This window comes from Elgaria multicarinata, chromosome 10, assembly GCF_023053635.1.
Source record: "Elgaria multicarinata webbii isolate HBS135686 ecotype San Diego chromosome 10, rElgMul1.1.pri, whole genome shotgun sequence".
Lineage (NCBI taxonomy): Eukaryota > Metazoa > Chordata > Lepidosauria > Squamata > Anguidae > Elgaria > Elgaria multicarinata.
This window is the reverse complement of record NC_086180.1, coordinates 61419132-61447016: the sequence shown is the minus strand read 5'-3', so window position 1 is coordinate 61447016 and position 27885 is coordinate 61419132. Positions and strand designations below refer to the sequence as shown.

Here is a 27885-nt window from a genome sequence, read left to right as displayed (position 1 = left end):
ATGATAGAGGCGCCGCCGCCTTCTCCGCCCTGGCTCAGAGCGAGGATTCAGTGGCCGGGAGAGCTTGCATCGGGCAGGTGGCAAGGATGGGGCGCGCGACGGTGCTAATCGCTGCGGCCACGCTCCTGACGGCCGTGCTGGCCAGGGACCCGGTGAGTTCCGCGGACCAAAGCTGGGCAAGGCAGGGAGGGCGAGCCCTAGTTCCGTGGCAGCCGCCGCCCTCCTCCACTAGCCTTCCCCCAACCTGGACACCACGTTGGGGGAAAGCTGCCCTCTTCTCTCCCAGGCAACGTTTCTTTCTAAACGAAGAGGTGCTGGGGCTGATACATGTCTACAGGTGCAGAGAAAGGCTCAGCCCGGCCCCTTGTTTTCAATGTCAGGACTAAATCCTGCAACGTCCATAGAAAATTATTTGTTTTATTGTCCCCCATGCTGGTTGGCCTTTCCTCTCCCTGTTTGTTTGTTACTGTGATTTTACAATGTAAGTTATATGGCAGGGTGTTTTGTATTTTGTTTTATTTTGTTCTGTACGGCACCATGAAAACTTGATGGCGCTATATAAATAAATATTAATAAGAGGCGAAGGTGTTCCTGAGGTAGTGCAGAGTGTGTTTTCCCTTACCGTTGAATACACTCGCTACCATTCATGGGGAAGGAATGCTAGATCAGAGGGGCTGCAGCAAATGAACGAGCTCTATCTCAGTCCCCCCCTCCCGTTTTTCCAGGAAGGAAGCCCTGGTGTTGAGTGAGGCCAATGCGTATTGCAAATGCTCAGAAGCATTGTACTTTTATTTGCACGCACAGGGGATCAGCTGTAGGGTATGTGGGCTGGGGAAGAGAAGCTGCTATGGCATCTGACCTTGGGACATGCTACCGTTCCAAGCAGATGAATGGAGAAGAGACAGAGTTCTGTTGAGCTTTAGATGGTATTTGCCTATCAACTGTGAAAAGCTTCTCATAGAGTCCACCTAGAAGATGGATAATTGACTGCATCCCAGTAAAGGCCATATTGATCTGTCCCATTGTTTAGCTCATTGTTGGTTGCTCTGACTAACGGCAGATTCACTTGGTTGTTTTGGTTTTATTCAGTGGCTCTACCCACTTCTAAACCATCGTTAAAAGAACTGGAATTATTCACTTCCCTACAAGGTACACTGTGTACCTGAAGGAAAGAGTATACCTGACTTATGCATACGCTTTGTCATCCAAAAACAGTTATGTGAATTGTGTACTACACATCTGGTAGAGGCATAAATTCTAATGTTTGGAGGGCTTTGAGAACAGTTCCATGAGGCATTTCCACTGATTCTTTTAAAACTGGGCGCGTTCTGTGCCAGGCACCTGAATTTAGAGCAGGGGTGGGCAAGTTGTGCTCCTCCAGATGTTTTGGCCTGTAACTCCCACCAGCCCTACCTACTAATGAGGAAGGATGGGGGCTGTATGCCAAAACATCTGGAGGGCCACAAATTGCCTACCCTAGCCCTAGAGTGACAAAAATCTGTGTTTGGTTTTTAAAAACGCCTCCCTTCATTTATTTTACTGCCTGAACAGCATTCCAAATTGGCACACTGGTGCTTTAAAGGCATTCATGGAATCTTGTGCACAAATATCTTTGGTTTCTCTTTTGTGAGCACTGGCTGGTGGTGTTAAACTGTCCTGGTGCTTTAATCTCTCTCTCTCTCTCTCCTTGCTTTCTGCACCTGGAGTTATCCGGGAGACCAGTGCTTGCTTAGATGACTAAATGGATTTAAGCACCTAATTTTAGCCATTGTGTCTCATAAAACATTGAAAAGTTGTTCGGCTTGTAATCTTCTTAGGCACTAGAGAGCTTAAAGTAGCAAAAATACAGGGTGGGGTCCAGATTTCTGTCTGTATACCTGGGTTGGGTGAAACATACTTCCCTGGCCCTTCCTCCTCCCAGCAGTGCCTCCAGGCATTGCTGAATGATGCTACACAAAAGGGTGGGTGAATCTGCTGAAAGGGAAGGCTGTGGTGTGGAGGGGAAGGGAGAAATTGCTGACAGAGAGAGGCACCTCCAATGAACGGAGCTCCTCTACACAGAAGCAGACTCTGTCCAATTTCCAGGCGTCCCACCACTAGCTTGCCCCACAACCTACCCCATTCCTCTGTGAAGAATTTTCCAAGAATGGGGTTGGAAAGTCTGCTTCTTCCAGCCGATTAAGCCCAATGTATTTCCTTTAAAATCTTGTGTTCTATTGTTTTATTCTGCTCTGCCTGCCCCTGAAAGTTCCAGCCTTCCCCAGACTGGTGTCCTGCAGGTGTATTGGACTTCAACCAATCAGCCACAGCCAGCAGGGACAATTGTCAGGAATACTGGGAGTTGTAGACCAAAACTTGTAGAGGCCGCCAGGTTGGAGAAGGCTGGGATATAGGATCCTTTCCCCCCCTAGCTTATTCAAAGAACAAAGTTTCTCAAGTTCAACTTCTGAAGAGCTCAGATCTGCTTTTGCAGGATCTTGTGACCTAGCAGAGTAGTTAGTTCCTGTATTATTTGAACAAAGAATTTGCAGAAGTATTGAGCGCTGCAGTTTGTGTTCACCATCCTATCTTAATCAGTTTTCCATCTAGACGAACAGGAATCAAAACATAGGTGTTCAAATATGGTGTTAAATAATATGAAAAATGCCCAATAGGCAACTTACAGTCAAGTATATGTATAAACTGCCTTGCTACACTTGCATCACCACTCTTCTGTTGAAGGAGCCTCCCTTTTATTTCCCATTTCTCTCGCTCTCCTTTGCTTGTATTTTCTTATCTTTCCTTTTTTCATATCTTTCCTTTTTAAAGTGTACCACATCAAGATCTCTAAACTCTCCCTCTGCTGAGTTAAAAAACTGACTAATCTTGAGATAAATAATTCTTGTTTGTCTTGAGAAATAATTCTCTCCTCATACCCCAGTAACATTTGTACAGGCCCATCCCATCCCCTGTCTATTAAGCTGTTATTTCTGATACCATCATGGTACTTCCATGGCGAGAAAGCATTAAAATTCAAACCTTGGCTTTATGTCATGGCTCGCTCCAGAGACATTAACCATGGTTTCCCAGTTCGCATGAAGCGGAAGCAAAGGGATTGCATGCCCGACCATTCATGTGATTAATTTGATGTGCAGTAATCCAAATGCAGCAGCCACTAGCATGGCCGTGTTCTAAGTATGCATGTCCACAGTCCTGACTCCTTGGGAAAGGAAGGAAAGGAACCTCTCGTGCAAGCACTGAGTCATTACTGACTCTTGGAGGGACGCCAGCTTTCGCTGACGTTTTCTTGGCAGGCCTTATAGCAGGGTGGTTTGCCGTTGCCTTCCCCAGCCATTATTGCCTTTCCCCCAGCTAACTGGGTACTCATTTTACCGACCTCGGGAGGATGGAAGGCTGAGTCGACCCGAGCCGGCTGCCTGAAACCAGCTTCCGCTGGGATCGAACTCAGGCCGTGGGGAGAGTTTCAGCTGCAGAAACTGCTGCTTTACTGCTCTGCGCCACACTCCTTAGCTTATTACAAAATCAAGTGACTGACAGGGAGAGGCAGGGAGCATCCTCCTGGCATTTGATCCCATGCTGGGTTTTTGAATCTTGCTGCATTGTTCTTTGTCTCATTCTTTACCCTCCTGAAATATGAAATGGTGTCTCTTGCGTCATCTCATTTATGATTTTATTTGTTACTCTTCTATACCACTCAATAGCCGAAGCTCTCTGGGCAGCTTGCAACAGTTAAAGCCAAAAATTACAAGATGATAAAATACAATATAAAAATTAAAAGTTTAAAACTACAGTATAAAAAAGAAAATAATAACCAAAGAGAACCCAGCTGTGGTGCAAAGATTTAAAATACACTTTTGAAACAAAGTGAAAAACTAAAATGCCTGGGAAAGTAAAAAGGTCTTCACCAGCACCAAAAAGAGCACAGGGATATTTATTCCACAGCCAGGGTTCCACAACAGGAAAAGGCCTCTTCTTAGCAGACACCTATTTTTGCTGTATTTTGAATTATGCAACTGATCCTTTAGAGGGAATGCAACCCCCTCCAGAACAGGCTGAAGATTTAGCAGGGCAAACAAACCACTGACTAGCAGTACCTCCATTGATTCTCAATTTATTGGCCCTCATCCAGTCCTTCATAGTCCCCAGGCACTCCACTGATACAGAACATACACTGTTTTACTGGGTTTGTGAACAGGAGAGATAGATTTGGGTGTCATTTGCATATTAATGGCATCTCAGTCTGTATGTTCAGATAACCTCCCCCAGTGGCTTCATACAGCATGGGAGATAAGATAGAGCCCTGTGGCACCCCATGTTATAACTGCTGAGGGACAGAGCAAAAGTCTACCAGCACGGCCTTCTCAAATCGACCATCCAAGTAGAGAAACCACTGTAGCGCAGTAATTTTTGTGAACCGTCCAGAGAGCTTCGGTTATTGGGTGGTATAGAAATGCAATAAATAAATAAATCCTTCCAACTCCCAGTCCAGATAGCCTATCTAGAAGGATTCTGTGGTCAGTCATATCAAAAGCTGTTGAGAGGTCCAAGAGAATCAGCAGGGTCACACTCCCCCTTTCCCTTTCCTGACAGAGGTCATCCCACAAGGTGACCAAGGCAGTTTCCGATCCAAAACCAGGCCTGCAGCCCGATTGAAATGGATCTAGATAATCTGTTTCATTCAAAAGTGCCTAGAGTTGGCCAGCAACCGCCCGCTCAAGCAGATGTGTTAACTTTTCACACAGTTAAAATATTGTTTTATCTGCCTGCTGCTTACTGGGCGATTCTCTCTTCATGTTTTTATATCTACTTGCACATTCATTCCAATCGTTTGGTCTTTTGAATAATCAAAAACTTAAGGAAAAACTCTGCTTGTAAGACACAAAGATTCACAAACAATTAAATGGAGTGGTGTGTAAGAAGGATTCAAAACCACATTAGCAAATGAATTTGTTGCCTTTTCTTAAAAGCGTTGCATACATAGATGTTTTTGGTATTGAATAATTACAGTGAAGTGGGGAACTCTACAGCGCTAGCTAATCTTCATGAGTTTACTTGATACAGGGAGCTGTTGCTATATTCCACGGGACAAAATTAAGGGGAGACATGATAAAGGTGTACAAAGTAATGCATGGTGTGGAAAAAGTGGATAGAAAGACAATTTTCTACCTCTCTCATAATACTAGAACCCATGAAGCTGATTGGTGGGAGATTCAGGACAGATAAAAGGAAGCAATTCTTCATGTAGTGGATAGTTAAACTATGGAATTCACTTCCACAAGATGTAGCAACAATATAATAAACATGATGTAAAATGAATTGCATGGGAAGAGAAAAGCAAGTGAACTCAGGTGCCACTTCCTGGAGTTTTAGAAATGTATTTATTTATTATATATAGCTGCCCAAAAACATAAGTATTCTGCACAGCTCACAAAACAAATATAACATTAAAAAACAGTGTAAACAGCTGATGTGTGGGTGATGGGGGGGGAGACCCATTTTGTGGGTGATTGCCCTTCATGCAATGCATGTGTGAAGAGGGGTATAATCCCAGGAGTATCATTTAAGAGGCTTTAAGTACCTTTAATTACACCTGTAGGTGTGCACACAACTCCGCAGCGCTTATTCCTCTGCCCAGTGGATGAGGCCTGAGCCTGCTTCCCTTTAGCTGTATAGTCCAAGGACAATTGGACCAGAAGTCTTTCGGGCAGGGAAGCAGTGAAAGTAAGCTTCCTGCAGCTGCTCTTTCTTTGGCCAATAGATGGCGCCAGATTAGTCTTCCCCCAGCCAGGATGCTCTTCCCAAAAGGCAGGTGGTACAGCTTCGCAAAGCCCCATGGTTTATTTTTTTTTTATTTTATTTATTTATTTATTACATTTTTTATACCGCCCAATAGCCGAAGCTCTCTGGGCGGTTCACAAAAATTAAAACCACAGTAAAACACCCAACAGTTTAAAACACAATTACGAAATACAGTATAAAAAAATGGTTCCTTTCATTGGGCCAGTTCGCACGACCCAGCCAGCTCACCATGGGTTATTTAGCCTATGTGTGCCATGCACCTGCCGTTTTGAATTTGCAACCCCCAATTTGGGGTTGTGCAAACTTGGTCATTCTGAGTTATTCAAGGACTAAACAAGCCTTACATGACCCTACTTCTAATTGAGAGTTATGCAGGGGTTACTTAGCTCTAACATAATCCACTGTGACCAGGTTCACACAGCATGGTGCATCCCCAATCAATCAAAATGACAGCTGTCCACATCCACCGTACGCTGCAACTCAAGTGGGTTAAATAACCTATGATGTGTCATGAGAACTAGGTTATTATATACTAGTACCACAAAAAGGCTTCTTTCTCTCTTGTGTCAATAATAAATGAAAGAAAGTCAATGCTATCTAATAAATGTGATGAATACCATTGATGTGGATTGTGGACTGGGAAGTACAGTAAGACTCACTAGGGAGATGTAGGTATGCTCGTTATAGAGCTCTCATGGGGCAGTACTCCTAGCAGAGGAAAGGAGTATCTGAGTCGGCCTTCCCCAACCTGGTGCCCTCTAGATGTTTTGGACCTCACTTCCCATCTGCCCCAGCCAGCATTGCTAGTGGTCAAGAATTCTAGGAACTGTAGTCCAAAACAATCAGAGGGCACCAGGCAATGGCATTTCTGTGTGCACATTGGCTACATAATCTAGACTGATTGTTGGAGTACTACCTTTAAGATAGGATTTTCTTCCTCTCTTTTGCATTAGCAGATATGCATTGCCCTGCTGTGGAATGTGTTTGTCAATGCTCTCTGCTTAAGTACCTTGAGTAGTCCTAAAGAAGGCCAGGATAACTAGGGGGGTAATCTACCCCTATAGCCGTTTCGCAACAGAGGAGGGATAATGGCAAGGTTTCCCACTCTTCCGGGATCGTCCCTCACGGGGCACACACGAGGGAGGTTTCCCGCAAGTAAAGGGGAGCCATTGCAGGAGGACGTGTGACCCGTGACAGCAGTCCCCAATGGGAATCGGGAGAAGTGGGTGGGACTGAACAGAGGAATACAGGGCGCGGAATTTTTTTTTTTTAATAACTCCTCCGAGATTCACACCAGCACAAACACACAGTAACGCAGGGTGGGGGAGGATAGATACTGTGTCGAAGATGTGCTCCTGCGCTTCGATATGTTTGTGTGAAAAAGAAAAGGAAAGAAACACTCAGCGATGAAACACACTGATGCCCATGTCCATGGCTGTTCACTGTGCTAGGCGCTCACTCCAAACAACAACAGCTTCGCGAAGGGCGGGGATCGTAGTGAGAGAGCCGGCGGGGGGGGGGGGGGAACGTGACAAAAGCAATCAGCGATATTCCTGAAGAACTGAGGGCTCGGCCTGAGCTCACCGCAGGAGTAGGTGAACGTCATGTGGCCTGGTAGGGATGACTGCAGTATTATTCAGGAATAAATGGCTGATGTAGACAAGGCCCAAACTTCACTCTAGGTCCTACAGCCACAATTTCACCTTGTGGTGAAATGAACCAGATAAGGGTTCTTGAAGGATGGCAACCTCTTAACTGTATAGCAAAAAAGTTGTATTGTGCATCGCTTGGCAAGCAAGGCAGATGTGCAAAGCTCTCTTAGATCTGGGGACTACCCAGAGGCAAACTCTGAGGGAAGCTCGGAGGATGGCAACAAGAGAGAGGGCCTTCTCTGTGGTGGCCCCTCAACTGTGCAACAATCTCTCTGATGTAGCCTGCCTTGTGCCAACATTGTCATCTTTTTGGCTCCAGGTCAAGACTTTTCTGTTCTCCCAGGCATTTAGCAATATATAATGAGCCTGGGACTGGTTGTTGTTTTTGGCTCATCATTTGTAAAGTTGTTTTAAATGTATGTGCATTTGCACGTTTTTGTGGTTTTTAATTTTTTTATATTGTTTTTAAGTGTTTTTATCTTATGTGAACAGCCCAGACAGCTTTGGCTATGGGGCGGTATACAAATGCAATAAATTAAAGAAAGAAAGAAAGAAAGAAAGAAGGAACACGTGCCTTGTTTGCATAGGTTTGTCTTAAATCAAACACCTTGTTAAACCACAGATCGTTAAGGTATCTTAATTGCAACCTGAACTGAATAGCAGTTAGTCCACACCTACCTGGAGCTGTTGTATTGTAGAGATGGGATTGAATCGGAGTGCTAAAAAGGAAGGGATTAAAAGTAGTTAAGCAGTTCTAAATTGGCTTGCTGCTTTGTGGGATACTTGGAAGTTCCAGCTTTGCTTGATGTCAAAGTTAAGCCAATTGTCATTTGCATGAGATGGCTGTAAAGCTGGTCTGTCAAGTCGACTCTGCAGGGGCAGGATTGTTTCTTCATCAAGGGAAGGAATCTCCTGCAGCTACGCCTCATGGTGGAACTGACTCCCTATAAATAGTTATTATCTGTTCTTAACCATAACTGTTCATTTATTTATCTATTTTATATCTATATTGCCCAAGAGCTGAAGCTCTTTGGGTGGGTCACAAAACAAAATGCAAATGGCATAAATCACGAAAACTTAATGAAACATAATATAAAAACCTTAAAGTTTAAAATGACCAAATGGAATCAAAGGGGGGGGGGGGGAATCAAGGTAGTTAAAAGCCAGCAGCAGCGCAAGGTGTGTGTGTGTGTAAGTAAGTGTAAGTGGAATGCACTGGATTTTTAAAAAAACTGGACTAAAAAGCCTGGGAGAATAAAAAGATCTTCATGTGGTACCAAAATGCCAGACAAAGCTCTCTGACTTGGTCATCTTAAAGACCATAAGCACTCCTCCGACCTTGGGAATCTGAAATCACATTCTCTCCTGGCCCCTCACTGTGCCACCACAGGAAGTAATGTGGTGACACCTGTGGCCTTAGATGATCCTGTAGACATCAAAAAGGAGGCTGTCCAGTGGGCCAAGAAAGAGAGGAGAGACCAGGATATGTAAGATCTTGTGGCTTCTCTGTAACCTGCCCCACCGTCTGCCTATAAGTGATCTAGATAAGCTCAGAGATCTGTCTATTTGATTCCCCCCCCCCTTTGGGAGAAGAAAGAAGGGAGGCAAAATTGCCTCCCATCTTCCTCCAGTCCTGCCTGGTTCCATCTGTCAGGTCACAGTGCATAGGATTGCGCTCTTAGTGATGTAGATGCCAAGTGAGCTTGTTTGATGGACTCCAGTGTTCCTTTCACCAAGCGGCTTAAGATTCATTTCAAGGACAAAGAGAAGAGCAAGACTATCAACAATACTCTCCAGAGATACCTGGATTATAGACAGAAGCTAATGATGGGTTTACATTACAGGAAAGTTGAGTAGAAACTTTAATACAGAGTGAACACATTTGTATGAATGTGATAGCATCTGTTTTAAGATTTCCTGGAATGGCATCTAATTGCGCCTTGCTTGTTGTATGTTTTTATTCATGTAGGTTTCTGTTAATTACTTTTGTCAGGTTGTGCAAATTCTTTATATACACAATTGTTTGCAGCAGGCAAGGGGGGGGCTTATATTGGTTGATGGAACTGTTCCCTTTCCATTCACACGTTGGTTTAATCACAGAAATTCCATGTTCACAAGCTGTTGCTATTACTGGAAATCTGTACACTAAATCTGCAGTGTATTTTTTAGGAAAGTGTTCCCTCCCCCCCCCCCGAAAATGGCATTTCATCATAAACATGTCAAATCTTTCTTGAATTCGAGATAATAAACATTTCTATTGAGTTTCCTTTGGATAAATGTAATGCTTAAATTGGTGTTTTAGTGATACATGCAAAGGAGTACCGCTGACAGGGCTATATTAAGGGGGTGGGACATTAGTTACCTTGGAAGGGTGTAATTTGTAATGGTGTGGTATGTCAGGTGGGGGGGAGGATGCTAAACCATACCTTTAGTGTTACATGAATGAGCTGCAGTGAGAATCCGGTTTATGCACTTGCTTCCCTAGCACCTACTAGGGGAGGCAATTGGGTGCATCTGCTTTACCCTTAAACTAACCAGTGTTCTCAGTTACGTCCAAACTTGGAACTCTGGTTAGTTTAAACTGGTTACTTCAAAACAAACCAGGATGAAACCATGGTTTATGATTCTGATGTTTTCACAAGCTATACTGGCCTTTCCCAATCTAGTGTCCTCCAGATGTTTTGGACTACAATATGCTGGCTGGGACTGATTGGGACTGAAGTCTAAAACATCTGGAGAGTACCAGTTTGGGGAAGGCTGAACTAACCAGACTTTTCACAGTCCACAACAGAGCTTCCCATTTAATTGTAATTCTGACATCCAATCCACTTCATAGTGGTGTGTCATACATTTTAAAGCCTGATCTTAAGGGTACCTGTAAATGGAGAGGTCCAGGCGTACTATAAAATCTTATAGACCAATCCTAAGTAAGGCCCATTGAGTTCCATTGGACTTAGTCCCAGGTAAGTGTGCTGATAGGAATGCAACCTCAGTCTAATTGTTACTACTTTTTGTCTTCCAAAACTGAAAAGACAATAAGAACTCTGAAGACATGCATGCAACAACTACAAATATATTTGTTCTCAAAAGGGCTTTTGTTTTATTTTGCAGTTTGCTGAAGACTGCAGAAAACAAGCATACCCTCCATCAGGACCTACGTAAGTAACTTAATAAATGACAGACCAGGAGCTGATAGTTGCAGATGTGAGACAGCTGGATTATGCTGGATTGTTTTGAGTCAGGGTTGTGATGCTGTTGCAAACAAGGTGAACATCATCCATCATTACCTTAGCAGAAATAATCTAACAGGAATTGGTGTGACCTTGTTCTATTTATCACTGGTTAAACTTCAACTAGAATATTGTATCTAATTTAATTAACTGTGTTTTTATAGGAATTATATTACAATCTTGGAAATGAACAATGAGAGGGATACATAGTTTAGAATGGGGACATGTGGACCAGTTTAGGAAAGATGGATTTATCTTTTGAAAAGATGTTTTGGCACACAATTTTTGCACATTTAGCTAGAAATTTCAGCTCTCGGCATCCCTCGGCCAACATGGTTGGGGGATACTGGGAATTGTAGCACTTCTGTCTAAATATGCATAGGATTGCACTCTTGATTATTGTCAGAGGTGGTAAAAGGAGCCTCTAAAAAAGATGGAGACCAATGTTTGCCCCTCACTGTAAACAATAGGAGTGAAACTACTAGGTATAAATTATAAGTAAGATGTACTTACGTTAAATCTTGATGTCTGAAAGCTAAATGTCACAACTGATTGGAAACAAATTGAATAGAAAAATTAGCATCTAAAGGGAGCAGTTACAATATATTGATTTATATGTAGCAGTGCCTTTATGAATTTCATGGAAATGGGTCCTTTTTCAGGTTCAAAGGGGACGTTCCAAAGTATGTCATAAATCTTGACTTGCCACCGAAAGAGAGATGGGTCGAAGTGGTCCGTGCCAAAAAAACAGAGGTATGGAACTTGGTGGGCTCTTTAGCTTTTCCTCCAGTTGTTTGTTGTGTTGGGGGTCATTTTTTTTAAAGAGAGACCTGTGTTAGGTTTCAACCTTACCATGACAGAGGAGGTAGAGGGAATTATTTCAGAATTCCTGACAAGGGAAAAAAGATGCTTAAATTGTACACTGCTTTCATTTTATGCCCATCCACTCACTTAACAGATATATAGGATGAAATAGTGTGAAAGCTTAGAACATCTTAGAACCTGATCATCCAACACATCTGGTGGGCATAACTCCTATCATCCCCAGCCAGCATGGATGGTGCTGACTAGGGATCATGGGAATGGCCTGCTGGAGGAGATTCGTCAACTTAACTCTCTCTGCAAGTTTAAGGCAGCTATACATACTAGCCTCTTCCGGCAGGCCTACCCAGATGAGTTTTAAACCAAGAATTTTAAAACGTCTTGATCGTTATTTTGATATTGTATTGGTTTTATACGTTCTTTTAATTTTATGTATTTGATTTATATTGTATTGTTGTACTAATGTTGATCCCTGCCTCGATCCAAAGGGAGAGGCGGATAAGAATTATTATTATTATTATTATTATTATTATTATTATTATTATTATTATTATTATCATCATCATCCAGAGGTCACTGATGGGAAAGACTGGAAAAGAAGAATGTGTCTTTTTCTTCAGTTTCAAACCAAACTTGCATTCAAGTAAATGGGCCTCATGACTGAGCTCTTGGGCTGTAAATGAATTTCATGCTGGATGTTGCTGTTTTTTGATGGAGCCTTGTGAGATATAGCCATTTTACTTCGTGGAATATGAAAGGAGACAAGGCTCCTCCTCCCCCTGCTTTCTGCCTGGCCCTCTTCCAATGCCTGGTTCATAGGAATGACCAAGGCTATGAAGAAGGTCTTATCAGGTCTTAAGATGACAGAGGCCTATTCAGGGGGAGTAGAGAGCTTGACAATGCCGGCGGGGGGGGGGGGGGGTTCTTTGAGCAAAACTTTCTCTTACTAAAAGAATAAAAATACATGAATAAACATTGTTTGGAACTGCCACTATTAGCATTTTAAATGCTGCTTGTTTTATGTCCACTCATGAGTCAACCTCTATTTTCTAGGGCTGTGCAGGGACCTCCTGATTTGCCTCAGGCCAGTTCAGAGCCCCCAAAGCAGCCCCGAATCACCTTGGGGGTGCTTCAGGGGCTGCCTGCCTTGCCTCAGTGTCGAAGCCGAGGCGAGATTTGGGCCCTCTGAGGCGACTCAAACTTTTCTAGGTACCGGCTGCACAGCCAGCACCCAGAAAAGTCTCCCATTCCCCGCTCTCCCTGCTTACCTGCTGCCGCTGCTACCGCCACCGCCTTTCTACTTAAGACCGCCTCTTAGTAGGCGGTGCACAGCCCTACTATTTTCAGGCATATGTAAAAGGTTTATATGTTTCTGCTTAAGTAGTTTTTGCATACCATTACTCTGAAGTGTATTAATCTGTGCTTCCCCCCCCCCCCTCACTTTTCTAGCTGAAGATTGTGATTGAGACTATGAAAGCTTTAGCCAAAACATTTTTCCATAGTGGAAAATTTATACCATCGTTAGAGTCTAAAATGGTGAGTGTCTTTCCAGTGTCTAAAATTTGTGAAAGTTTAATCTAGCTTGCTGAATGGCCATCCTTCTAATAACTGCTAATGAGCAAAAGAAGAGAAAATAGACATACTAGTCACAGTATTATGTTCTGCTTAAGTATACGAATTCAGGCAACATGCTACATCAGACCCAAAGCCTATCTAGTCCAGATTCTCTTTGCATAGCAGCCAACCAGTCACTTCTGATGTTTGTTTGATCTATATATCACCCAATTGGCGATTGGCCTCGGAGCAGTTTACAATGATAAAAACCCTTTAAAAAATCAACAATAAAATAACGGAATAAAACGTACAATAAAAATATCAAAGTAATGCAATATTAAAACGTTAAAAATATGAAGGAACCAGCAGTAAAATTAATCATCAGAGCAACAGGATAAAGATCAAATGCCTGCTAGAAAGAGGAGTTCTTAACCTGAGATCTAAACGTACACGGAGAAGGCACCTGGTGAATCGCCCTGGGACACAGCTTCCAACCCTAAGGCCTACATTCCAGTGGAGGCAAAATGCCAAATTGTAGCTTAAAGCTCTTACTGCTCGTCACTAAAGCTTTACAAGAGGTATCTCAACCCTTCAGAATGGAGGGGAAATGTACAAAATCTGAAAACTATCAAATTATTAGCAGTTAGGGGAAGGAAGTGTGGCCAGGGAAAGGGGGCGTGGCCATCTGGGGAACCCCTGAGGGCTGGATTTGGCCTGTGGTCCAAAGGTTCCCCACCTCTGCTGTAAGCTCATAAGCCAAAAGGGGACTCTGCATCGCTGACTACTGCAGGGGTCTGTATCCCTGTCTTTCCTTGCTCTCCAGTCCCTTCCTCTAACAAAAATTCTGCCTGAACATTACAATCCATTTGTTCCCCCTTTTGAAAGGAGGGGGAGGATTTGGAGCTCTAAAATCCCAGCTGCGACCACGTTCAACAGTTCAGCTGTTCTGAAATATCACAGTCCTTGGTCTTTATCCTCATCTCATTTAAAGATAAAAGCTGAATTCTTGATGAGCCACTTCTTTGCTCAAGGCATTCGGGCATCTCTTTCGGATTGTCCACATAATCTCGAAATTTCTGCAAGAACATCTAGAGGCCACTTCGCACATGGCATTTGTACATTTTTAGGAATACCCCCTAAAAATGCATAGTGTGAATGGAATAAAAGTGTGTGTTGTACATGCATGCACATTGTTGCACTTCCTGTTAGCAAAACAGAGTTTGCCTCTGGGTTTGTTTGGTTGACCACACAGGGGGAAGAAGCCATTGTGACTTCTCCCCACCCCACCCTCCACGCATGCAGCCGCCATTTCCATAACCCTCCATGATACAACGTGTGTTGGTGTGTCATTCGAACCTGGCACAGGGCACAGCACAAGTGGCATTGTACCCACCCTGCAACCTCTATTGCATATCATGGGTTGTAGGGTGGATCTGAAGCCACTCCTGTCACAGTCCATGCCAGGTTTGGATGACACACCCACCCGCATTGCATCGTGGGGGGTTATGCAAATAGTGGCTATGGGTGCAGTATGCACAGGGTCAGTCGTCCAAACCCAGTCTGCGTGATTGTCCAAACTCAGTCTCTGTGTATTGCAGCTCTTGTAAGTTGCTTTGCTTACACTGAGTGAAATAATCATTGCTAAGAAGAAAATAGATGGAGAATTTCAAAATACAAAGTTACTATATTTTCAAATCTTATCTAAATTATGTTTTCTCTTTAGCTCTGGTTAAGTTCTACCCTTCCCTATCCTTTCAAGGAAGAGATAGAAGGCGTCGCTTCTGCTTCTGACATTCAATTAGGTAATTTCTGTTATTACTATGTCTGCCTTCGAAATTAAACAAGGTGTGTATTAAAGCATCATTTGCTGCAACTAAATATTTTAGCTACTCTACTAAAACATGCTGAGGTTCCAATTCAGACATAGAACTTTGTGCCCGGGAGCACTCAATGCACGTAGTAGACATTGCACATGAAATTCAGGTCTCGGTTCAAATGGAAAACCTGATTGGGTGTAACTTCCCCTGAGTGAAAGTTGGTGCAGTAAAGATGGGAGCAGATCTCTGGCTCCCACGCCCACACATGGGACCTAATATGTGCAGCAGGGTGTACCTACCCATAGGCAGGAATTCCCAGTCCTATAATCTTATCCCTGGATTTTAAAATTCCAGGAGGTAGGTAATCCAGTTCCAGGATTGCATAGTTCAGGAGGACAAGTCAGCCTTGTTTCCAAATTAATTAGAACAATAAATAACATGAGGAACTCACGTTTCCTCTTTTCAGATGCTAAATAATATCTGAAATAGTTTCTGATGTTTCCCAGAAGTGGGTGGGGGGAGGATGGAACCTGTTGCTTGTGTGCCTTTTCAGCACTTCAGCCTCAGAAGCTACCTTTTATTTAGCAATTAATTTATTTCATTTCTATACCACCCAAAAGCTCTCTGAGCATTTTACAAAAGTTCCTGTTCAGTGTGAGATCGTTCAGCCAACATGCTAACCTACTTTGGCCCTGTTCAGAAGACACCTCAAACCATGGCTTTAACCATGGTGAGTAAGGCAAAAAGCCAGTCAGAGCCAGCCAGCAGTTGAATGTGGGTTGTTGTTGAACCATGGGTTAGAATGTTGGATAAATTCCTGGAAGCGAAGGCTATCAATGGCTACTAGCCCTGATGGTTGTGTTCTCTCTCCAGTATTCGAGGCAGTAAGCTTGTGTTCACCAGTTGCTGGGGAACATGGGTGGGAGGGTGCTGTTGCACCATGTCATGCTTGTTCATCCCTGGCCAATGGCTGTGTAAACAGTGCTGGACTAGATGGACCCTTGGTTTGATCCAGCATGGCACTTCTTATGTTCTTAACATAGCATGTTCTCCACAGGGTGGGTTATCGTGTTGTCTAAATGCAGCCAGATGGCTTGTTAACCATGCACTGTGGCTTGTTAAGCACCCTGACCAACCCAACAACAAATGGGTTCGAGAAAATAAGCTACACTGCATAGTTAACGTCATCCTGGCTGTGTTTGGACAACATGCTAACCACGTTTCAACAAACAACCCATGATTCAAAGCAACCCAACTCAGCCTCTGAGTGGTGGGTTAGCATGTTGTCTGAACAGCCCAACTATCTTATCTGGAGGCTTGTAGTCTGGTGTCATCTGAATCAAATATAGTGACTTACAAGTGATATCTGTGTATTGTTCTACTATTTCTTCCCTCACTTCACATGCTTTTCCTCTTCATTCTATTGGCAATTCATTTTGATGAGAGGTCTCCTTCTTCTTCCCCCTCCCCTGCTCATTCCCATCCCCCTCTTTAGGTGACATAGTTTTGTTCAACATCTTCTATGAAGTCTTCACAGTGTGCACGTCGATAATAGCAGAAGGCCCCTCAGGTAAACATGGCTTAGCTACTGCTGTGTGTTTTGATGATGAAGATGCTTTATTTTTCTCTTTGATAGCCTTAATTCCATTCTTTCTTCTTCCTTTCAAACCAGGACAAATATACCATGCCAGAAATCTTGATTTTGGGCTGTTTCTTGGGTACGTACTGAAAATAGCAAAGTTATCCTTTTTTCTTTTTTAAAATAATACAAGACTAAGCAGTGGATCAAACCTTTGGTTAATCTGACACCTCTTTAACTGTGGCAATTAAAGTGATAAAGGCCTTACCGTCTAAAGTTTCTTTAAAGCATCTTTTAGTAAAGAAAAAAAAAAAGCTCTGTCAAACCACCCTAATCTTTTCTCAAAAACAGAGAAGGCTTAGAGTAGTTGCTTTCTTGCTGCCTTCAAAATCGTGGCTATTTTAATTCTTTTAGGCCAGAGGTCGGCAACCTGTGGCCCTAGGGCTCCATTCAGCCATTTGCCTAATTTCACGCAGCCCTTGGCCTAAGTGCCAAAGCTCTCTGCAAGTGACCAGTTCAGACCTCTGGAAAGAGTGACCTCATCCTTCCCCAGCAGCTTGCAGTGGGAAGTGGCAACAAGAGAAGGACAAGAGAGCGAAGGGGAAGGCAGGAAGAGAGGAAAGGCGGTGACTCGGCCTACCTTTACTCGAGCCCTGTCCACCCCCAACCTGTGGCCCCAACAGATTACTCCTGAGGGAAGGCAGCCCTCAACAGAACAAAGGTTGACCACCCCTGTTTTAGGCCATGACCTCGTGTTCTTTCTACTATTTCTATCTAAACTGGAGCTTAGAAATGAGTTTGAGGCACCTGCCATATTATAATAATAATAATTTTTAAAAAATATTGCCCACCTCTCCCTCTGGATCGAGGTAGGGAACAACACCAAACACAATATAATACGTAGAATTAGTTAAAAGAGCATATAAAACCAATACAATATTAAAATAACAATCACAGCATCTTAAAATTCTTAGGTTTAAAATTCATCTGGGTAGGCCTGCCGGAAGAGACTATATTGCCTGAAGCTCTGTTATAATAGCAACCCTGGCACTTGCACTGTTAAATACACAAAGATTGTTTATATTTAACTGTGTGCTCTTTTTCCCCTCTCCTCACAGGTGGGATGTACAAAATAGTTCCTGGGATACGACACAGAAACTGAAGCCGCTAATGGTGGCACTGGATTTTCAGAGGAACAATAAAACAGTGTTTAAGTCTTCCAATTTTGCAGGCTATGTGGGAATGGTATCTGGAGTCAAACCGGTAAGTATACTCCAATTTGCCTTAGCTGCATTCTGATGAACTGCAAACTACAAAGTTTGGTGTTCTAAGCATGGACAGGCCTAGATTCGGGCTCACTTGTGCCTCTGTGAATGAGGACAGGCGATTAGAGGCTTCCACTCCTGGATAGCAGCAACCCAGAACTTGCCACTGCATCCAAATGTGACAACTAGGGTTTCCTCCAACCATAGTTTGCCTGAAAACCAGGATAAGTAGTCTTCCCCTTTGCCTGAAAACCAGGATAAGTCGTCTTCCCCTTTGCCTCCCTGTGCATAACCTACAGAGCCTGCTTCTAGTGTTGCCGTTGGCTCCAATGTGAAAACCAAACTTGTCTTCTTCCCGACATGGGGTGGCAAGAGGGTTGTAGCAAAAGCTGGAGAGCCTTGCATCACACCAAGAATAATGGATGTTATGATGGCATGCAGCTTTGGTGAACTAGAGTCCATTTCGTCAGTTGGCAGACAGATCTACAATTGCATTCTGCAAGCCTAGATGTGTTCCTCCCTGCACCCGGAAATGCACTAGAGCTTCCTCGGTTGAATATTCCATCCTATGTGCAGCTTGAGTTGCTCTCCGCTGGAAAGCTGGTCTCTCAAGACTGTCCGCTTCCCACACTTTGATAGTTAGGTATAATAAATAAATTAATCCCATCTTCAGACTTTTCCAGTCATCAGTGCAGCCTGTGGTATGATGCAGGCCCCAAATGTCCATTTTCTCATTGAACCGGAAGCAGCTTAAACATTTTGGAGGGTCACTTTGGGTTGGTAATTCTGGGAGAGGAATGTCCAAAACAAATCTCCAATTTTCAATTCCCCCCTAGTTAATGGTGTGTCTTGGCCTTCAGGTGTACCAAATCTCAGACTAGGAGCTAATGAGCTAGAGCCCTAGACTTCACTACCACTGTGAATGGGCCATGGGCCCCAGACATCTTTCTGTCTCTCCCTGTATCTTCTAAATTCTTACACACACATTGTGTATAAACAATTGGGCCCAAAGACCATACTGCAACAGGCAATAGTAATCACTCATGTTATGCTACTCTGTATAAGAAACGACTTAAGTACCACCTTAATTAAGGGTGCAGTCCTATGCATGCTTAGACAGAAAAAAGCCCTACATCTGCCTGTCTCTGGCTGGAGGATGCTGGGAATTGTAGGACATTTTTCTGTCTAAACATGCATAGGATTGTGTCCTTAGTCTTTCTTTTCTGGCTATTGGATATTGGACTCTAATAAAATCTGTGTTGGCTGGCTTCATGTTTTAGGGCCTTTTTACTCTAACCATGAATGAGCGGTTCAGTCTTGATGGAGGTTACATCGGTGAGTAACCTAATACTCTGTTCTTGTGTGCATAATTTAAAAAAGAAACTTAAAGGGATATTTTTATTAGCAGGATAGATTTATATAAATCAAGTTTCCCATTGGTACTTTTATCAATTATTTATTTATTTAAAAATGTGTATACCTTTCCCCAAAAAGATTCGAGGTGACTTTCATGCAAAAATAAAACTTATAAAATTTAGAACAGCTAAAACAATTACCCATATCATAGTAAAATACAACCATCCCAAATATATATGTTTTACATATTTCCTTATTAGTACAATCGGACTAATAAGCCATGTTAATTTAGGAGAAAACAGTATTATTTACACTATTTCATTGTTCAAAGCAGGTTTTGCATCTTTGTCTCACTGCATATATTTTGCAAGTTGAAGGTGCCATATAGGGCCTTCCTTACGACCAGCACCCAAGAGAGTTTGAGATTAACCGCGCAATCCTCAACATGTCTATTCAGAAATAACTTCCACGGAGTGGGGCTTAATTCAGGCATGTTGGTAGAATTGCAGCATGAATTCAGGAAAATGCAAACTGGACAGTTTTGTCTTCTCTTTCTAGTGCTGCTGCTTTTTGGTTCACTCTGACCTGGTTTGCATGTAATGAGAAGCCACTGTGGATGAATTTCCCCAAAGGGTTTGCCATTTTGCATTTTGAAAATTCAAGCAGGGTCGGTCTGCGGCTTGTTATGTGCGAACCCGGCAAAGGTGGGTTGTTAAGGTTCTTAATGAGCCACCCAGATTTAGGAATGTGGGTGGCTTGTTAACCACCCCAAGGAACCCTCTTCCTCACCAGGTTCACTTGTAACAAGCTGCTCGCCTTGCCTCGCCGTGGCTTGAATTTTCAAAATGGCGGGCCAGCACTGCAACAAGAAGCCCTGAGGGGATGTTCTCATTACATGCGAACTGTCTCACTGTCTTCACCCAACCTTAACCTCACAAAAAGTAGAAAACGAAAATGAAATGCCCATTACTGGTGGGACCAAGCAAGGCGGCAATCTAAAACAGTTCATTTTCATCAGGTGAAAACAAAATGCCTATGGTAGGTAGAGTATAAATGTTGCATTTGAGAAATGGTCAGGTTGACATGGAAAAGCCTCCTTTAATTGTTTTATTATTTATTATAGCACTTTTAACCCACCCTTTAGCCAAAAAAAAAAAAAGCTCTGAAGGCAGCTTAGAGAAATATCTTAAGACAGTCCCTGCCCACAGGCTAACAATCTAGAAAACATGACACAAAAGGAAAGGGGATGGGGCGGGAGGAGGAAGAAGAAAGAAAAAAGCAAATTCAGGCACTAGATTCTTGGTTGCAAAGTTCAGCAGCTGCTTCCTTTCCCTCTCCTTCTAATAGCCTCATACAGACCTAGGCACGATGGAGAGGTACCTGGCTGCTGCTTCCTTTCCCTCTGATGGCCTCAGCAGCAACAGTTGGTAGCAGGAGGGAGGGAGCTATATTCAGTATATCTGGTGGAGGCATTGATTCGGTTTAGAGATTAACTTTACAGCTGACGTGATTGTATCCAGAGTATTAAATATTAACCTGGTTATTATGTAAGAAAAACATATTTACTGTTTTTAATTTTTTTTAATTGTTTTTTTTTTAAAAAATCCAATTGTTTAAAATTGTCTCTTTTATCCATCCTGATGTATTCACTTCTCTGCCTTGCTTGGCCCAGCTCCATCCCCATATAAGCACAGAACAACAAACCTATCCAGCTTTGTCCTTGCCCAGGTGACGTTAGACAGAAAAGCAGAAACTGAAAGGCTGGACAGAGGCATTTTTACAAGTGGAAAAACAAAAATGAATGCCTATGTTTGATTGTTGGGTACCTTAATGTGTGAGTGTGTGATAGAGCCATTAAGGCATTTTTATAGGACTGGAAGGGCACAATCCTATGCCTGTTCAGACAGAGAAAAACCCTACAATTCCCACATTCTCCAGCCAGCCTTGCTGGATGCGGAATGATGGGAGTTGTAGGAATTTGTTGTCTAAACATGCATAGGATTGTCCCTTCAGTGTCTGTTCAGTATGTTTCTGATGAGATTTAATTGTAGCAACATTGTTTTTTTAAAATGAGAGGTTGGCTTTTTAAAATTCCATTTAAATGTTTAAAATTTGATTGATTGATTTTTTTAAAAGATAGGTTTTTATCTACCGTTCTTATTAGTATTATAACTCAAAACTATCTGAAATACCAAAGACACAAGATCCTGGTATAAAGAAAAGAAAACTGTGTTTTGCATGATGCATGTCACTCTAAACTCATAGGCAAGCATTCACCTACAACATGAATAAGGCTAAACTCTGCAGGGGAACTGGGCGAACGTGCATGCCGCACCCCTAAATATTGAAGTGTGCCTGACTACGCCCTAGACCTTCATGCATGTAAAACAAAGACCTGAATAGAGTTGTGCAAGCACATTCAGCTTTCAGAGCTCCTGTTATCAGACATCCTGCCTTATCAGGATTTTCCAGTCATGGGAACTCCATTATCTGAACAGAGTCACAAGAAACATTGCAATATATGCAATAGGTCAGCATGCTCCAATGTTGACCTAGAATAAGTCCCATTGAAACTGGTCCATCTGATTCCCAAGTAAACAGATCTAAGGCTAAGGTATGAGATGCTTACAGTTCAATCCTCTGTGTGTTTATTTGTGACTGAGTCCCACTGAGTTCAGTGAGGCTGCATTCGGATGACGCAATAGTCAACCATGTGTTAATAGTCCATTCCGTGGATGACTATTAGTCATGCTAATAGTCATCTGTGGAGTAGATGTGGTCTCTCCCCCCACCCACGCTCCGCATCACATGGCGGCGCTGGTTCCCACTTCCCATATTGGGATGCCGGTTAGAAAGCAGGGGGGTGGAGGAAGACACAGTGTGCGGGGAAGGATGCTGTCAGAAGAGCTCTTCTGACAGTATTTTTCTTGGCCTACTCCATATCCCCAAATGGCGAAGGAGGCGTGGCAATCAGGGGACGGTATCTCTCCGCCATGCCTCCTTCAGTGCACGGTGTTGGGGACGGGGGAAGCTAGGAATTCCCGTCGGTGCTTGAGAGCAGCAGGAGCTCCTAGCTTCCCACCTCGCCAGCACTTTGCAGTGAAGGAGGCATGGCAGAGGGATCCCATCCCCTGGCTCTCAAGCAGCAGCAGGAGTTTCTAGCGTTCCCAGTCGCCAGCACTTTGTGGTGAATGAGGAGGGCGTGGTGGCGGCAGACAATCTTGGGAGAAGGATATCTCCTGCGTTTTGATGTTACACTTCAAGCCACGAGAGACATCCTTCACCCGTCAACCCTCCGCGATCCATTTGGATATCGGCTAGAGGGGATGGAAGGAGCGGGGGACAAGGAACATGCATTTCCCTGGGATCACATGGGGCACTGCGATCATGTGCACATCCTAAGAAACGCGTGGCGAGCCGCCAATTGTGGCGCCCCACCAAGGGATGGCAGGATTGGTGGCTCCCCACATGCTTCCAGGGATGGGATTACTTCCCATGCCTATATCGCCCCGCCGAGCAAAAGTGGCAGGGGTTTCCACTGCTCTTGCCTCACAACTCTGTAGGCATGTGAAATAATCAATGGAACTGGACACATGACACAATTAATGTTGTGCAGATAGTCAACCCTGCACAGCATTGATTGTTGGCATTGTTTATTTCTGGGAAACAACCAACTGCAGCGTGGAAAAGGGTTGACAAACGACACAATAGTCAACAGTTGACTATCCAAGAAACAGTTGACTATCTAATCAATCGTTGACTATTGTGTCGTCCGAATCCAGTCTGAGACTTACGTAGATAAGGATGCATTAGGTTGCAGCTTTGGACGCTAATAAGGTTATGCAGTATTAAAGCTCTTCTCCTTTGTTTTTCTTGCAGGACTCCTTGAGTGGATCATTGGCCGCAGAGATGGTTTTTGGATGGGTTTCCTCACTAGAAGCGTGTTGGAAAATAGCACAAGGTAACTGTCGAATTCTGAAGTGTTTTATCTTCAAGCATGACTAGTGATATTGCAAATAATTTCAATCTCATCCTATTTTTATGATATTTCTTGCCTTTCATGTGAAGTTCTTGCTTATCTTAAGGGTCTTTGAAGCCATCTTGGTTCCAGTGAACAAAACATGCAGAGAAGATCAAGTCATGTATAACTGGGGGAAATTAGTTTCTTGGCTGTATTTGATTATTTTAAATACTTTTTAACTTTTGGAGCAAAATAAAGAGTACTCTGACGTATCATTGCTGGTTTGACCCATACCTTCTGGCACATTAAGCAGCATATGACAATCCATATGAGGCTTTATAGTAGGGTCTTGTGGTTCATGCACTAGCCTTCCTTCTCATTTGGATCTACAATGGCATCTGCCTCTGAGTTCAGGCAAGCAGTGGGCAGATTGCAACCACAACCCATGGAGAGAGAGGAAAATTCCCTCTCATTGCCTGCTGTAGGCACAGATCTTCCAGGGTTTGCTCTTGGGCTGCCTGGGATGGGAGTATAAATGGCTGCAGAGTTCCTGTAGTCAATTGTGGTGTGAGGACTTAAGGAGGAGGTACTCTCTGCATCCACTGTGCTCTCCCTTCCCTAACTTGTCAGAAGATCTAAAATAGTCATCGTCCTTTCATAAAATGCTCCCTGTGTCTCTTGGCTTCTCCATACCTATCTCCAGCTTTGTGGGACCAATGGGATGAGACTCCGCTCTGTTCTTCTTTGTGTCTTGTCCCTGAGGGATCCTTCTCCCTTCCCTCCTGCATGCCACTTCCAATGGCACATTTCCAAACTAGCTAGAGGTTGCTGTGCATGGAATATTTAGAGAGATTCTGGACTATCTGGTTTTACAAGGTGTAGGTCGTATCTGGTTATTGTGTTCATCTTGTTTTTCCTGTCATTGCATGTAGTTATGAAGATGCAAAGGACAAACTGTCTAACACAAGACTCCTGGCTCCAGCATATTTCATATTAGCAGGCAATAAATCTGGGGAGGGGTGTGTCATTACACGTTCTCGAGCTGCTCTCTTAGACAGTTGGAAGTAAGTATGCTCTATAATGAAGCTATTTAAATAGATGTATCTATTGCTTTAATGGGATTTGCTAAAGCAGCTAAACAGGATTGGTGTCTTGAATGTCTCTGTGTGGGCTATTTGGGTACATTCTCCTGGCTTTTATAGTTTATTAGTTTTTCTCTGGTTGTGGGGGCGGGGTGGGGGGGAAACACCATTTAAAATGGCTTTTTAACTTTCTTCCAAAGAAGTCACGTTTGTGACATCAGACCTCTTTGGGGCATGTTGCTTTAAGCACCTTCAGTTCAGTAGGTGAAACATCAGACTTAAAAGTCATGATGATGCTTCTGTGATAGAAAATAGACATTAATATTTACTTCTTATTTCAAGCTTGAACAAAGCAGAAGGTGTCTGGTATGTGTTGGAAACCAATTATGATCGCTGGAAGCCTCCGTTAATTCTGGATAACCGGAGAACCCCTGCAATGCACTGCTTGAACGAAACAAAGCAAGAGGTAGTTCTGTGAAATGTGAAGTTTAACCATGAGGTTGTTAGCAGAACCATGGAGGTGCTAACCATGGAGGTTAGCAGAACCATGGTACAAGGTAACCTGGGGATACAGAACCTCAGGCTCAGGGGTACCCCAGAAGGACACACGCCCTTGTTTGTTGAACGATTCCACGGCTTGTATGCGGTTCCCCATACTTAGTTCCTGGCAGTAAATTCTTCAAACGGAACTATCTTGATAGTTTGGATCCTTTTGCCATGCCCCGTTTTCCTTCAGCCCACCCACCACTAAGCTGTGGCACCCAAGAGCTTCTCTGAACTGACATTCAGCTCTCGGGCGGAAAGCGGCTCTGCCCCCCCTAAGCGCCCCTGTATGCAGCTCAGCTCAGAATAGCAGGCTAGATCCATCACAAGAGGAACAGGGAAGAAGTAAATATTCCTTGCAACAGCTGAAACATGGTGGGCTGGTTTGCATGGACCAAGGTTTAGCATTACAGGAATGAGCTGCAGGAAGGATGAAGAGAGATCAGACCTCTAGCCTTGCCCTTGTGTTTCCTCTCCCCGTCGGTCACTCCCTGAGACCTTGGCACAGAGAGCCAGAGGTCTGAAAAGGAGCATCTATGTGTGTTGTTGCTTCACAGGATTGGGGTTCCTTTTCAGACCTCTACCTGAAAAGGTGTGGCCAGTGGGGCAGGGCTAGCTGCATTTGCACATGAAGCCAATTATTGAACGGGCTTCTGCTTATTTTGGTCATCATCCCCATATTTCAGATGGGGTGGATAGGGAGGAAAGCTGAGGCTGTGATGGCCATCCAGTGAGCTCATGGTAGAGGACCCTACGGGCTAGAGATCTTCTTATTCCCACCTCTTGTCGCTTAGCCACAATGTATAACTGTGGTCCTACCATGAGAAAAGGAAGTCCTGTTTGATGTAGAGAAGCCTGCAACTATCTATCATAACATCCTTGAGTCTCCAGCAGATCATGGGCAACGTATGGCCCTCCTGATGTTTTGGCCTACAGTTCCCATTACTTATGGCTTTTCTTTTCATTGCTTAAATTTAAATGCACACTTTCCACATGAAATGTAACATCACCAAAGGGGAAATAAAATATAATGATAAAGCAACACAATAATAACAATATATTAGTCATTAGTAAAACCTGCACACTACATCCCTGCAGCGGCTATAACTGTGTGTACGGACCAGAGCTGGCTGCACTTGACTTCAAGGCAAGCCTGTAGGAAAAGGTGTGGGGCCTGTGTGAAGAGATGGGTCCTGAGAAGACATCTACGTGACAGAACTGGAGGTGGGGAGCTCTCTATGACAGGTGTCTATACTAAACCTTGCCAGCTTAGCCAATGGCGAGGAGCTGATGGCACTTGCAGGCCAAAACATCTGGAGAGCCACAGGTTTCCCCTCCCTGCTCTAATGTTCAGTTTTATGACTACTAGCAGAGATTACATGTTGCTGTTCTCTGTCTGACTGGTACAGAAATGGCTTCTCTGGATTCTTTTCAGATCCAGTCTCCAAATAATTTCAATCTGTTCTTTTTCTCCCTCCCAGAACCTCTCATTACCAGCTCTGTACAACATTCTCAGCACAAAACCTGTCCTCAACAAGGTAAGCTGATCTAGCATGTCCTAACCAATCCAGTATTAGAGGCATTAAGCCTGTATGGACCAGTGCAGGTGTGACGTTAGTGCCCCCCTTCAGCTCAGTGCCCTGGGTGATGGCCCAGCTCATCTACCCCTAAAACCGGCTCTGTTTTTACCTATGGTTTAGCAAATAATACGTAATAATAATAATAAAATTATTTCTTACCCGCCTCTCCGTTTTAATCGAGGTGGGGAACAACAGTAAATGTAAAATACATAAAACTGAATTAAAACATAATATACATTGTTAAAACATCCTAAAAACATCCTAAAATTCCACTGGATAGGCCTGCTGGAAGAGATCAGTCTTGATAGCTTTCTTGAATGCTAATAGACTGTCAAGTTGACGAGTCTCCTCCAACAGGCCATTCCACAGTCTGGGAGCAGCAGAAGAGAAGGTCCTCTGGGTAATGCCCATCAGGCATAACATCTAGTTATCAACAAGTTGTAAGACAGGTTTTTAGTTTTTGCTTTAAAAAAAGCAATTTCTTTTACTGAATTGACGTACTTCGCTCTCTGTTTACTCAGACTAACTGAAGTTTTTGTATCAAACTTGTTCCCCCTCATTTAGTTGACTGTGTCTACAACTCTGATGGAGGTTTATGATGGCCACCTAGAGACTTATCTGAGGGAATGCCCGGATCCCTGTAGTCCCTGGTGACAGCCTGCACTTGTCTGTGGAGTAAGATCCATCTGAGATGAATTATCTCCAGGGATGGAATTAGACAAAGGCCACGAATCTCCTTAGCCTACAACGCATATCATGAATTGGGCTTCAGGGCCCGGATGTGTCTTACTGCTTGCAGCCCAAACAACAAATTGACTCTTCGCATCCCAACGGGCCTACGTTCAAATGTCTGCTTTTTGTCCATGAAACCAATCAATTAGCTCTGGACCCCTGCTCCTTCACATGCTATTTCATTGTTTAGAAGATCCCACGCACGTTCACTCTGAAGTGAGTCCCTCTTTCTTCAGTAAGGCTTACTTCCAGGCCTGCATGCGCGCAAGGTTGCAGCCTTCAGGCTGGGGAAACAGAACAAGACAACAGTTTGGAAGTGGCATTGTGCAAATTCCTTCAGGTGCAGACTTTCAAAGAAAAGAAGCACAGTGTTTGGCCTTGCTGTTCGCCTGCTCCGTTGACTACCGGCTGCCTCAATGCTTCCACAGTATCTTTTCCCAGCTTGAAGAAGTGCTATGGGGAAGCTTAGTTCCCTCTTCCTTCCATTTAAACTTTGGAAAAAGAGAGAACCACAGGGTGGTACAATCCAGCCAGGGAGAGGAATAGAGATTCAAGTCTGGGGGGTGGGGTGGGGTGGGGGGTGAAAAAAAATCAAGGGAACACACACTCTGTTTTTTTAGCATTGTTTCCCCTTAAGTTGCAAACATGATAAAGGCTCTCACTCTTTCTTCGAGAGAGAAGGGTGGTCATGGTGGTGGTAGTAGTGGTTACAGTAACAGCAGCGATAAACAGGGGAGGCAAGAACAAATACACACTTTCTAAAACATGGACAGCATCCCTTCAGGATGAAACGTGCTCTTTTTTCCCTGGTGTTTAATTGGAGGCTATGAATGTTTTAATGTTGCCAGCTGGTATTAAGAATTAACAGATCCTTGATCATTTTACAATTAAACAAAAGAGGAATTGGTCTGTC

General features: G+C 43.6%; 1 protein-coding gene across 1 annotated transcript; it reads left to right on the top strand.

The window, feature by feature from the left end:
- ASAH1 (N-acylsphingosine amidohydrolase 1) lies at positions 1 to 27885 on the top strand. Its single transcript, XM_063135343.1, has 14 exons — positions 1 to 152; positions 10563 to 10609; positions 11344 to 11434; positions 12953 to 13039; positions 14781 to 14859; positions 16370 to 16444; positions 16547 to 16592; positions 17572 to 17716; positions 18999 to 19053; positions 22954 to 23035; positions 23968 to 24099; positions 24460 to 24583; positions 26142 to 26198; positions 26805 to 27885. The coding sequence occupies exons 1-14, from the start codon at positions 87 to 89 to the stop codon at positions 26892 to 26894; spliced, it is 1176 nt and encodes a 391-aa protein (XP_062991413.1). The 5' UTR covers positions 1 to 86; the 3' UTR covers positions 26895 to 27885.